Here is a 13,907-nt window from a genome sequence, read left to right as displayed (position 1 = left end):
CTATTCCAGAAACACGTCAAGATACGCATGCCATGAAAGTGTGTGTCGTACATATTTATCTACTTTTCTCTAAATTGTTTAGATATTCTCGTGTTTGAGTTCAAAAAATCAATAAGGTAAGTCTTGATAGATTATCACAACCTCGTGTCCTATTTTATTTATTTGTTAAGTCTTATTTTGATTTGCACTTAATCAACCAAAATTGCGACCTCTTTACCTAAACACTGTTAGGATAAAATTTGGTACTCATACACATCTCCTTGTAAGTTCGATCTTATTTTACTACTTGATATTGTCGTGCACTTGTGGTCTTGCACACATTAATTAGCCCGTGAAAATCTCTATTTGGTTTGTAGGATAACCACTCTAGACCTTGTTCGTAGTTTGGTAGGAAATTAACCTTAAAACTTCATTTCCTTGTATAAGGAGGTTCGTGGGCATATCTTTCTAAAAACGCTCAAATTTATTGGATACTCTCAAGAATAGTTTTTAGAGGCATGAGTAGATCAATTTCGTGTAAACCTGTATAACTCTCTGGTATCTTTCTTTCTCCTTTAACTCTTTTGTTTTCAGTTATTTTCCTTCCTTTAATTTTCCGTGGCTCATTTACTCGTTTGGTTTTGAAATTTCAAACTAATTTTACAAATGATTTTATTTTAAATCAATATTTTTCAAGCTTCAACAATTCACCATCGTCTTGTGTATGGAATCACATGTTTAACAGAAAGTCGGACTCAACATCCACACCTTCCTTGATAGTTCATCTGTGACATTTTTATCATCAATGTTGTTTCAAGAGCTTTCTCAAAATGACATATTCTTTTTATTGTTTTAGTGTCTTCTATAATATCCTCCGACTCACTTGTTTTTGCTGCATCCAAATGTGATTCATCAGAACTAATGCTTTCTACATTTTAAGTTGGATGAATATTTTCCAAACCATTATATTTTGAATCCGAAGTTCCATCAACTTTATTCAAGTCATCATAGCTAGAACTTTAAAAGACATCATTCAATTAGGGTTTCCATTCTAAATTTCAAATTTTCCTTCTATAAAGACTAACTTATGTCTCAAGTTAAAGTATACATTCTGAAGAAAAAAAAACAATTCTCACTCACAATCCATATACATTATTCCCTTTCTTGAGCAAGATTCATCCTAAGCCACTCAACCATCTATAAGGCCACCATCTAATTCCACTCTAAATCAAGATCTACTTGAGTTTCAACTTATATAAATTTCAACTAATAAAAAAATGTATGTTGAGATCTATTTGAATTTCAAATTTTAAAAAAAAAAACATAATTTATTTGACTTGAGAAGAGAAGTTGAAGAATTAAGAGTCACAATAACTAGAATGAACAAAAATCAAATGAATAAAATTGAAGTACTAAAGGTTAAAAAGTCTAATATAGGTTTATGTGTAAATACTAGTCCTTTAGCACTTTTTCAGTTGGGTCAGCTAGCAACTTCTACGAATATCATTTATCAAATATGATGGTCCCTATCTTGCTTTATTTTCCATTTACTGTCAACCTTAGACAAATCCAGGGATTTCCATTACATTATCTTTTGTATAAACGTACAATTCAACAAATAATATGTCCAAAATCATATTCACCATTCCAATATCTAATTTTTAAAATTTAAGGAGTTTAACCGAGGGTGATAAAACATGTCAGTTTATCGGAAATATTTGTTTTGTCTGTATTTTTTTTTAAATTGGTCAATATTTTATGTTTGGACCTTATAATATATTCGTTCTCATAATCGTATTTGAGGGTGGACAAGGAAACCTACGGCAGGTAAGATGACTCATTAAGAAAATTTTACAAGCTTACTTTAGTTTCTTAAATAGGATCTTTCAAAAGTTTAAGACGACTCTGTTCGTTTCGCCCTACTTCGATTTTTTGTGTGTATTTTGCATGCGCAAATATTAACAATGATTTTTGTAACTTTTAACTTTTAGAAATGCAAGCCTAGCATGCGAAAGATCATTTTGTTGCATGGTTTTGCGGGATGGGCATGTTTGTCGCCCTATGTCTACAAGTGAAATTGACACATTAAATATGTCAAAGCCACATTATGAAACGTCCATAAGATTTGATTCCTATGTTTGAAACAAGACATACTAGTATATAACAAGAAAACGTGCTAGTGTGTTATAGACCATATACTTTTAGCAGAAACAAGATCATGTATGCTGCTACCTAGTGTGGCTTTATTTTGCAAGTGGTTTGAATATTGTTTCAACAACACGCTTAGATTGGTCCAGCAAATAGAAGAAAAGGACTGAACATTTGTACAAGGTCTGATCACCGAGGCATATGATCCCCACACACAGTGCATGTTAGTTAGATCCTCTGTCAATCAAGGAATTGATGTGTTTTTTGTACTACCACTCGTTTTATAGTATTTTATCAATATATAGCAAAATTGTTTTTCTTTTTTGGATTTAATTCATATATTACTACAAGTGTTTTTCAAAATATACAGTCTTCTCATTTGATAAATACTGCTATTATTTTAATAATCTTTTTCAATAATTTAAGATTTAAAATCAATAATTATGTCTTACAAATATTGTGTAGAACCCAAATCTTAATATAAGCTTTTTTTTTTACCATACATATGTTAACTATTTGGTCATTTCTCGGCAAAGTTGGGTCAAGTATCTATCAATATGGAAAGTTCTCAATTCAAAGTAGTGTTTCCATATAAAGCAGTGTTTCCTTCAGGGACAAGCTGATCAAACTCTCTTTATCAAATTTACTAACACTATATTCTTAGAATTTTTAGTCTATATGGATGATATTTTATTGGCAGTTCCTGATTTAGCTTAATTTTAATCTCTCGAGAAAGCTCTTCATTCATTTTTTTTTGCATCAAATACTTAGGAGATTTGAAATTATTCCTAGGCACTACGCTAAATAAGGGAAAAGAGGGCGTTTTTTTTACCTATAACAGCGCTTTAAAGTGCCCTCTAATCTGGCGCTGGCATAGGTAAAGACAGCGCTTTTTTTCCTGGTGAAAGCGCTCTCTAAAGTGGCTCTTTAAGCCCTTTAAGGGCCACTTTAGAGGGCGCTTTTTAAAGAAAGCGCCCTCTAAAGTGGAAACTTTTAAGGGTTTAGAGGGCGCTTTTACTGGAAAGCGCCCTCTAAAGTGGAAACCTTTAAGGGTTTAGAGGGCGCTTTTACTGGAAAGCGCCCTCTAAAGTGAAAATTTAAAGGGTTTAGAGGGCGCTTAATTTGGAAAGCGCCCTCTAAAGTGGGTGGTTATTTAACATTTACATGCATCACATGTCTCTGTGACCATATTCTCATTTCAGGTTATGTTGCAGCCACAAGAGGTAACCAGAAGAAAATGGCATACAGCTGCTTGTTATAATTCACAAGAGCAACTAAAGGTTCTTTTTATGCTTTTATAATATTAAAATACAAATACTGATATATGCTTATTGTTTATATGATCCTCTTGCTATTTGAAATGTCATGAACCGAAACCACTGCTACTCTAATTGAAATGTATAATAACCACTCTCTTTCATTTATTTGTTTATAATCAATCAATTACAACAAAAATGCAAGTATGCTGCTAGATTAGAAAATCACACTGTTTTGGTATTTTTCATATTTAACAAGACCAAAGAGCACAAAAATGAAATGAGTTGATTCAGAAAAAAAAATATGAATGTGAATACATGAGTGAACACTAGCTGAAGTGCTACTCGAAAGGAAACTTCATCTGAAAAACTGTTGTATTTCTTCAAGAGTTTTTCCCTTTGTCTCGGGGACCCAAATGGCAACAAATCCTGCTGTGAAAACACACACTGCAGTATATATTGTGAAGGTTCCTGATAAAAACATAGGAAGCTTCTGGTTAGAAACAATAGATATTTATAGAAAATTAACATAGGCAATGCACACAAACCTCCCGAACTCCAATCCAAGAGCAAATTTGCTGTTAATGTAACCAACCAGGAAAAAAACCAATTGGCAAGTGTTGCAAAACTTCCAGCTAGGCCTTTGATGTTAATCGGAAGAATCTATTATGTAAAATATATTCAACACATCAACTATCACATTATATTACAACAAAGGTTTGTTCATATAGGGTTGTCATGCATATTATTATTGAAGAAAATTGTACCTCAGACATTATAATCCATGGCATTGCTCCTAATCCCAGAGAGAATGCAATAACCATGACCTGAAAGAAATTGAAAGTTTATAATAATGAAGTTAGGGAAACAAACAATAGAAACCATCATTTGTGTAATAAAGTTGTATTTACACACCACAACTCCAGTCACCGATACGAGGCTCAATGTCGCATATAAATCAGAATCTGGTGATATATATTCCTGAGAGCAAATTCAACATAAAATATATTATCCATATAAAAAACCAAAAATATAAAGAAGAATTTACTGATATATAATCCTGTGAATCTGTGTTACAAATTTCTAAACATTTATGCATGAATGCATGTGTAATATCTAGTTAATGTATTATGTATATATAAAAATAAACAAAAAAAAATGTTCAAAAAATATAACAAACAAAAAAATTATTATTACCTTCAAGTAGAATGATATTGAAACAACCAAAAGACTCAAAGCCATTGCAGATGAAGAAACCTGCAATAGGAGATTTTGATTAATCTCTTATTACCCTCCAAACAAATAGTAATGTGAATGCAAAAATTATCGAAAAAGCTCAGACTCACAATAAGTAAAAGCCGGCGACCAGATTTGTCTGCTAACCACAAAGTTAAAATCGTAGCAAGAACCTAAATGACATGTAAATATTGTTCAGATTATGGTCTGATAAATTTGGAACGTTACAAATTTAGTTTCCTTTCGGTCGAACCTGAACAGCACCGACTCCAAATGTTGCTACATCACTCGAAACATGCGTCTAAATCTCGGAATAACAAGAAAATACCACAAGACTTTTGCTGGAGACAACTTGTTCTTATATCGCGAGACACCGCATTTAGGACACTCATTTAACGATGCATACTCATTTCGAAACAAATGGAACAGTTGGTGAAATTTAACCCATAATGCCTAGTCTCCATTGCTAGCATTGCAACACAATAATTATTGTTGAGAATACTCAATAAATGTATGAACCAAGAAAAATGAAACCAAAAATGAACAATAGCAAACGTCAGAAGAGAAACCAAGTAATATGAAGATTAGAAAAATACCTATGGTGTCAAAATCGAACAGCTAACAACGAATTAATAGAAGGAGGAAACGTCGTAGATCTAACAGAGGTGGAAGGAGAACGCCTTAGAAGTAGCGAAAATCGTAGCAGTGAGAACCCTAATGTGAAAAAGAACGAAAATAACAGAGAGTGAAATAACAAAACGCGCAGCATGTTATAATTTTAATGTTTACTAAAAGGGACCTTAGAGGGCGCTTGTGGAAAAAAAGCGCCCTCTAAAGGGGGCCTAAGAGGGCGCTTATGAAAGCGCTCTCTAAGGCTTTTCAAAAGCGCTTTATAAACTGGAAATGCACATGGACTTATAGAGCGCTTTTTTAAAAGCGCCCTCTAAGGGTAACCTTAGAGGGCGCTTTCTAAAAAGCGCCCTGTATTGTTGTCCCTCTATCTCCTCCTTATTTTTTTCGCTTCACCTTAGAGGGCGCTTTATTACAAAAACGCCCTCTAAAGTGCGCTGTCTATTCCAGTTGTTCGCTCCTTATTTTTTCGCTTCACTTTAGAGTGCGCTTTTGTAATAAAGCGCCCTCTAAGGTGCGCTGTCTATTCCAGTTTTTGGCGTAGTGAGGACTAAAAGTTGCTATGCATTAAGAGGTATTTCCATATATTAAAGGAAATATTCTCTTGAGCTCCTTGAATATTCAAGTACAAGCAATTCCAATCCCATAAGAAGCAAAGTATTGTATCATGTTCTTCAGCTCAAGCTGAATACATGGCTCTATGCTCCTCCAGTAAGGAATTACAATGGATAACCTTCCTCTTTAGAGATCTTATAGGTCGTGGTTTATTATGATTGCCAAAGTGTTATGCGCATTCTTGTTAATCATTTCTTTCATGATAGTGCCAAGTATTTGGACATTAATTGCCACATTGTAAGATTGTAAGTACAAGAAGGATTGTGCATTTTGATACACCTTCTTTTAATATTATATTTAAGCAACTCTATATTTTATTCTATTATTTTTACTATTTTAGTGTATTTTTATATTTAAGTTTATTTTTGTCTTTATTTTATTTTCGTATTTTATTTTTAGCATAAATAATTATTTGATACATATGCATATCATAACTTGAGCAATAGGAGTCAGATTAACGCATTATAATATGCGTCGGAAATATGAGAGAAAGAGATATGAATTTCATGTTGATGTCAAAAGCAGATTCTGAGTGAAGGAGGGTCGAATAATTCATTGAAGTTCCAGATTTAATTAAAATAGTTAGTTTGGGCCGATTTTTTTAATTTTTGGATCGGATCCCATAAGGGCCCGAACTTCCCTTTTATTATATTAGGTATCTCACTATTACAGTAATCATATTCTGAACTTTAAAGATACAATATTGCTTAGACGATTTCATGGAGAACTAAAGTTCACAAGTTTGGTCTGTTGTAATCATTTCCGCCGATACTTTGAGGTTTCTTAATTTTCAATCAGATGTCTTTTCCCTTTCAATATTTTATTTCATATCTTGTATGCTTTATTCATGTTCTATAGAATATGTGTTGATAAATTTTGATTGATATACGTTCCATAATCGCGTTTTCTTAACCCGTTTGCTTAATTCGGAATCTGTTTGCTTAATTCAGAAATTAGGAACGCATATCATATATTAGTATCAATGCGTTTGTTATTGTTATTGTAATCGAAAAGGGATTAGAATCCTCTTAGGGCATGAAAATTATATTAATCAATGATAAGTTAGGAAACCAAAATAGTAGATCAACTTATTTTATAATCACTTTTCATAATCACTTTTTATAATCACTTATTCTAAATCTAAATCAAAATCTCCCTATTTTGTTTTCTTATTTGGTTAATTTGTCAAGAGTCCTTGTGATACGATATTCGAGTGTCGCTTTCCTAGACTACTTTTCTTAGTTACTCGTTTTAACCCGTATGCGACAGCGGATCAAATTGACGTCATTGTCGGGACTCTTTAATAATTTTAACTAATTTTAGAATCCTAAATTAGAGTCTTGTTAGAATTTTGTTTTGTTTTTTATTTGTTTGTTGATTTGCAGGGTTGTAGTATATGGTGTAACTATCTCAGCAGCCTATCAGGTGACTATGTAAGCTACTGTTCTGAATTGCTCCAAAAAAATTTAGAAAAAAAAAATTGAAGAAATAGTACTCCCTTTGAAGAGACTTCTAAGGGATTTTGACCTTCAAAATCGCAAATTCCTTATTTTTTCTATTTTTTTTTTAATTTTTTTTCTGTTTTTATATTCTCAAAAAAATCCAAAAAAAAATTGTAGATTCGTTATTTTATTTTATTTTATTTTATTTTATTTTATTTTATTTTTAGTCAAATTTTCATGATTTTTAGATTTTATTTTAATCATTTTTTCATTAGATTTCATTAGTGATTTTGTTAGTCTGATTTGATAGTGATTTGATTATGTGTTGATTTTACTCTGATTTTGATTTTATTATTGATTTTATATTATATTTGATAGTGATTCTATATTGATTTGATTCTGATTTTGAATTTAATAATCATATCATGACTGATCAAAATAGAATTTTAAGAGAATTTGTTGCAGTTGATTCACTTTTTTACTGATTTCCCTTCTTTATCTAATTTTGATGACAGTTATACTTGTGATGTTTGTATTGATACTCACTTATGTTGAGTTTGTGCTGAAATTGAAGTTGTTTTACATGTGTATATTTCTTATGAGATTTCTACTGACAAAGTTGATGTTGCAGATGTAAATGTAGTTCCTGCTGCGAAATTTTACCATCCATTGAGCAACACTTTAGAGCTAAAACCACTCTCTGCATTTTTAGAATTTAATGGAAATTTTCCTGTAATAATTTCATTTGAATTTGAATATGAACAGGAATAAAAGTTGTTACAAGTATTAAGGGAACATAAGAAGGCAATTGGATGGACCTTGGCTGACATTCCTGGTATTAGCTCATCAATGTGTATGAATCAGGTCTAACTTGGAGATGGAGCAAAAGTAGTGAGGCAGCCCCAAAGACGATTTAACCTTTTGATCTTGGATGTTGTGAAAAATGAGATCTATGTTGTACCAGAGGACAAAAAGAAGACCCATTTCATTTGTCCATTCGATACTTTCACCTGTTAGGAAACTACGCAAAATTTCCCACTACGCCAAAAAGGTTTTTTAACAGCGCATCTTAGATAGCGCTTTTAAAAGAAAGCGCTGTCTAAGGTTAAAATAAAAATAAAACACGGAAAATGTTCTAAAAAAATAATGAAAGCGCTGTCTAAGGGGGGGTCTTAGACAGCGCTTTTAGAAAGCGCTGTCTAAGACCCCCCCTTAGACAGCGCTTTTAGAAAGCGCTTTTAAATATAGACCTTAGTCAGCGCTTTTGAGAAAGCGCTGTTTAAAGTCTTTCAATTAAAAAAAAATTAAAACCAAAAGCGCTGTCTAAGGTGGGGGTTTAGAAAGCGCTTTTGGAAAGCGCTGTCTAAGGCATATCTTAGAAAGCGCTTTCCACAAAAGCGCTGTCTAAGGTCTAATTAAAATTAAATTTCAGACTTCTATTTTCGTTCTTAGTTCTTTTTGTTTTCCCTCCTGCGATTAAACCCCTCCAGCACTCTCTACATACCCATCTCAAATCCAATCTCTTTCTCTCACTAAGAAAAAATCCGATCTGGTTTCTCTCAACCAATTCTACTGCAACGAACTCCCTTCTCTCATTCACCAACGAAACCCTAACCCTTTCATCACCACTCAAGAACTTTCCAAACTCATGCAATGGAAACTCACCCGTGGAAAATGGAGGTAGCTACTTTAATTCGTCACCATTTGTTCGATTATTGTTATTTTATCGTTCAACCATTTTTTTTTTGCTTTTTAGGCCGCGTTTGTTGGATTTTGTCTCTTCGATAGAAGATGCTGTTGTGAAACGTGCTTCTGAGAAAGCTTTTGAGAGTCTTCCTGATGTGGAGAAAGCGATTTCTGAGTTAAGTGCGTTAAAACTCTATACACTAGAAGAGCTTGTTGCAGTTTTTTCCTCTAAAATCTACTGGCTAAGAAATATATTAGAATTAACTGCTTTATTTTGCTCATTGTTTTTATGGCAAAATGTAAGTTTAGAATTTTGAAAGGGCAAGATCTCCCAGGCACTCTCCCGCCCGAACTCACCAGGTTGCGTTATCTTCAAACTATGTATGTAGTTCCCAAACTCTCCCTCATATCCAAATTAACAATATTATTGAACTTTTTTTTATATCTTGAATCACATGTATCTATAAATTATTTTGCTTTACGAACTTTTTCTCCCCCTCTATTACAGTGACCTTTCTCGTAATTACTTGCATGGTACAATTCCGAAACAATGGGGCTCCATGATGAATATTAGTAAAATGTATGATTTGTTTCTTATTTTTCTTTTCTGGCATTTAATCATCGATTCTTTGATCTATTATACAAAGTCATAATGACGACAATTTTATTAATCATCTTAGTGCCCTCCTTGGAAATCGATTAACTGGTTCAATACCAGTGGAGATTGCAAACATATCTACTCTCCGAGTCTTGTGAGTTTCTCATTTCCTACCTTAGCAGAAAAAGAATCCTTTTATAAGTACATAAACATGTATGTGTTCAATTCAAAAGGTTTCATTACAACTTAACTTTAATTTTGAAATGGACAGGGAATTGTGGAACAACCAAATGTCTGGAAATCTTCCTCCCGAGCTTGGAAATTTGACCCAGATTCAAACACTGTAACTACTTTATTGATGTTCTCCCTCCAAATATGGAAGCTAAATGTTTAAAAATTAATTTACTGTTTTGTTTTTCAATTATATATAGAGATATTTCTTCCAACTATTTTAGTGGAGAACTACCTGCGACATTGGCCAAGCTCACTACATTGCTAGAATTGTAAGCTTCAAATTTGTATGATAATGTTTACTGACAAATAAATTCAAAATAGTTCTATGATGCTTTGAATTTACATATTCTCTTTCAATGCAGCCGAATTGAGGATAACCAATTCTCTGGAAAGATACCTGATTATATTCAGAACTGGACAAGTATTACAAAACTGTATGCACTTTCTTTTATATTTTAGTTTTTTCCTCAGCTTTAGGTGTTCTTGCATTGCTTTAAAAAGAATTATCAATTATCAATGGTTACTTTACTTTTGACAGAATGATTCAAGGAAGTGGATTAAAGGGGCCTATTCCTTCTGGAATTTCACGTTTAAGAAACTTAACTGACTTGTATGTTTGATATTTCATATTTCATATTCTATATACTATATATACTATATACCGATGAAGTTAAGATTGAAATTTAACTTTTATTTAATTATGTTCACTTAGCTTTGATTTTATTGTGATACTCAGGAGAATTAGTGATTTGGAAGGACCTGAAGATGCACCTATGCCACAACTTAATAGTATGACAAAGCTACACACTCTGTAAGTTGTTTCCTCTGCCTCTTTCAAAAATAGAACGTAAAAAAGGGCTGCAAGAGAGGCACTCATACTATATCGTTGTTGTCTATCTTATTGTTTCACAGTGTTCTAAGGAACTGCAACATCAGTGGAAAACTGCACGATTATCTTGGGACTATGACATCATTAAAACACTTGTAATTGCTTAATTGCTGCCTTTTATTTTACTATAGCCAACCATTATAGTTTCTTTTGTAAACTTTGGTATATTTTTGCAATTAATTTACACATATCTCATATAATTAAATAGTTGGAATTAATTCAAAATATGTTATAGTGTCCCCATATTATCAGATTTGTGGAAGAACAAATTAACGCGGAAGCACACAAACTTAATGAAAATAAAATATATAAATTCATTAACCTCTCCTTACATGAAAATTTCACAACTCAATTTCACTAAAAGAATTTATTGAAATTATGTTCTGATGATTACAAATGAAAGATACAAGGCTTTTATAGCCAATAAAACAAGAAATATGAATGGTTATTATTTAACATCTCCTTAATGTTCTCATAACCATTATTGTTTCTTTTTACTATTATTTTTCTTGTTTCTCCTTCATACTCTCTTTATCTCTCTTTTATTTTGACCAACAATCTCCCACTTGAAGAGTGATTTTAATCAGTCTTCACACCTTGGTCAAACAACAACGTTTATCAATTTATTATTCTAGCAGGCTAACTGAAGAAGAGCACAACTTCAGTTTATCAATTGTCACCACCTTTGTTAACATGCCAGCTGGATTCTCACTTCCTTGTATCTTGCTCAATGTTAGTACCTCATCCTCAAGAAGAGATCTAATGAAGTGATAACGAAGACCAATGTGTTTTGTTCTTGAATGAAATGCAGAATTCTTTGCTAGATGTATTGTACTTTGACTGTCACTATACAAAACACTCTTCTCCTGCATGAAACCCAACTCTGTTAACAATCCTTGAAGCCATATTAATTCCTTACTAGTTTCTGTGACTGCTACATACTCAGCCTCAGTAGTAGATAAAGCAACAATCTTTTGTATTTGCGATATCCAACTAACTGCTCCAGTACCAACAGTAAATATATAGCCAGTCGTACTTCTTCGGTGATCAACTTCACCGGCAAAGTCTGCATCAACGTATCCTTGTACTTTTATTTCTCCTTTGCCAAAGTATAGACATTTCTTTTTAGTGCCTCGTAGATACTGCAAAATCCACTTGACTGCTTCCCAATGAGCTTTTCCTAGATTCGCCATAAACCTGCTTACAACTCCCACTGCATGGCCAATGTCTGGCCTAGTACATAGCATTGCGTACATCAAACTTCCTATGGCTGAAGCATATGGAATCTTATCCATGAATTCTATTTCTTCCTCTATCTGAGGAGACTGGTCCTCGGATAGGCGAAAATGACTTGCCAAAGGTGTGCTAACCGGTTTGGCATTGCCCATGTTGAACCTTTGCAAAATACGATTGATGTACTCTGCCTGAGATAACTGCAAAATTCCTCTTTGCTTATCTCTCATGATTTGCATTCCAAGAATCTTCTTTGTTGGACCCAAATCCTTCATGTCAAACTCCTTTGATAACTGCATCTTCAAGGTTCTGATTTCATCCATATCTGGACCTGCTACTAACATATCATCGACATAGAGTAGCAAGATGATGTAATTGGACTTATATCTCTTGAAGAAACAACAGTGATCGGCATTGCACTTCTGGAAACCTTCCTTGTGCATAAAGCTTTCAAACTTCATATACCACTGTCTTGGAGCTTGTTTCAGGCCATACAAGCTCTTCTTTAATCTGCACACCATATTTTGTTTCCCTTCCTCTAAGAAACCTTCAGGTTGGTGCATGTAGATCTCCTCATCTAAGTCTCCGTGAAGAAATGCAGTCTTCACGTCCAATTGCTCAAGGTAGAGCTCTTTACTGGCCACAATACTTAAAACTGGCCTGATAGTATTGAGTTTCACAACTGGATCAAAGATTTCAGTGTAATCAACTCCTTCTTTTTGCTGAAATCCTTTGATAACTAGTCGAGCTTTGTATCTCTTAGAACCATCATGATCCTCTTTTACTCGATACACCCATTTGTTGTGAAGTGCCTTCTTTCCACTAGGTAACTCAACTAGTTCCCATGTCTGGTTGGAGATTAAAGACTTCATCTCATCTTTCATTGCAAGCTCCCACTTACTAGCATCTGTGGTCTGACATGCTTCTGCATAGTCTTCAGGCTCACCTCCATCAGTTAGCAACATGTAGTCCATGTATCTCCTATTGGGAACATGAGGTCGAGAAGACCTTCTCAATAAAGAAGTTGGAGTACAAGTCTCTGATGCGTCATATTGTTGCTCACTGCTTTGTTCAGTTGATTCCTCTAATTGAGGATTTTCAATTATAGGACTTTCTGGGATATCATCAACCTCTGCATAAATTGGGTCATTTAATTTTGATTCATTGGTGCTTGTGTTATGCCTATCTTTGTACATAACTCTTTCATTAAAGACCACATCTCTACTACGGATCATTTTCTTGTTTTCATCATCCCATAGTCGATATCCAAACTCATCCTCACCATAACCGAGGAAAATGCATTTCTTTGATTTGGGATCAAGCTTATTCCTGCCATGATCACTAATGTGCACATATGCTACACATCCGAAAACTCTAAGATGTGAGAGTTTTACCTCTTTTTCGCTCCATACCTCTTCTGGTATTCTATGCTCCAATGGTACCGATGGACCTCGGTTGACTAAATAAGTTGATGTATTGATTGCCTCTACCCAGAACTGCTTCGGTAAGCCTGACTGCACACGTAAGCTTCTGGCTCTTTCAGTCAAAGTTCGATTCATACGCTCAGCTACACCATTCTGTTGAGGCGTACCTGGCACAGTCCTCACCATTCTGATTCTGTGCTCATAACATAGATTCTTGAACTTGGTGTCTATATATTCACCACCATTGTCAGTTCGGAGTTTGTTGATCTTCAATCCGGTCTCGTTTTCTACCATCGCTTTCCACACCTTGAAAGCCTCAAATACGTCAGACTTATATTTCAGAAAGTATACCCATACCTTTCTGGAATGGTCATCAATAAAAGTCACGAAGTATTTCTTCCCGCCAATAGATGAGACGGTAGTTGGACCCCAAACATCAGAGTGAATAAGCTCAAGCCTTTCCTTCTTTGGGGTTCTCCCATTTGTCTGAAAGCTGACACGCTTTTGTTTTCCAAGTATACAGTCTTCACATATGTC

At 33.9% G+C, this 13,907-nt stretch overlaps 2 protein-coding genes across 2 annotated transcripts; both read left to right on the top strand.

Annotated features, from left to right (window-relative positions):
• Positions 1-4,796: 4,796 nt before the first annotated feature.
• LOC127131902 (uncharacterized) lies at positions 4,797-9,256 on the top strand. Its single transcript, XM_051060790.1, has 4 exons — positions 4,797-4,803; positions 8,797-8,986; positions 9,063-9,204; positions 9,251-9,256. The coding sequence occupies exons 1-4, from the start codon at positions 4,797-4,799 to the stop codon at positions 9,254-9,256; spliced, it is 345 nt and encodes a 114-aa protein (XP_050916747.1).
• LOC127128540 (probable LRR receptor-like serine/threonine-protein kinase At1g53420) lies at positions 9,184-10,883 on the top strand. Its single transcript, XM_051057886.1, has 9 exons — positions 9,184-9,373; positions 9,501-9,572; positions 9,673-9,744; positions 9,862-9,933; positions 10,022-10,093; positions 10,187-10,258; positions 10,363-10,434; positions 10,561-10,635; positions 10,737-10,883. Exons 1-9 carry the CDS (start codon positions 9,282-9,284, stop codon positions 10,810-10,812), a joined length of 675 nt encoding a protein of 224 aa, XP_050913843.1. The 5' UTR covers positions 9,184-9,281; the 3' UTR covers positions 10,813-10,883.
• The last annotated feature ends 3,024 nt before the right edge of the window (positions 10,884-13,907 follow it).

The sequence above is a fragment of the Lathyrus oleraceus genome, chromosome 3 (assembly GCF_024323335.1).
Source record: "Lathyrus oleraceus cultivar Zhongwan6 chromosome 3, CAAS_Psat_ZW6_1.0, whole genome shotgun sequence".
Classification (NCBI taxonomy): Eukaryota; Viridiplantae; Streptophyta; class Magnoliopsida; order Fabales; family Fabaceae; genus Lathyrus; species Lathyrus oleraceus.
Note: the sequence above shows the minus strand (reverse complement) of the source record. Positions and strands in the feature narration are given on the sequence as shown.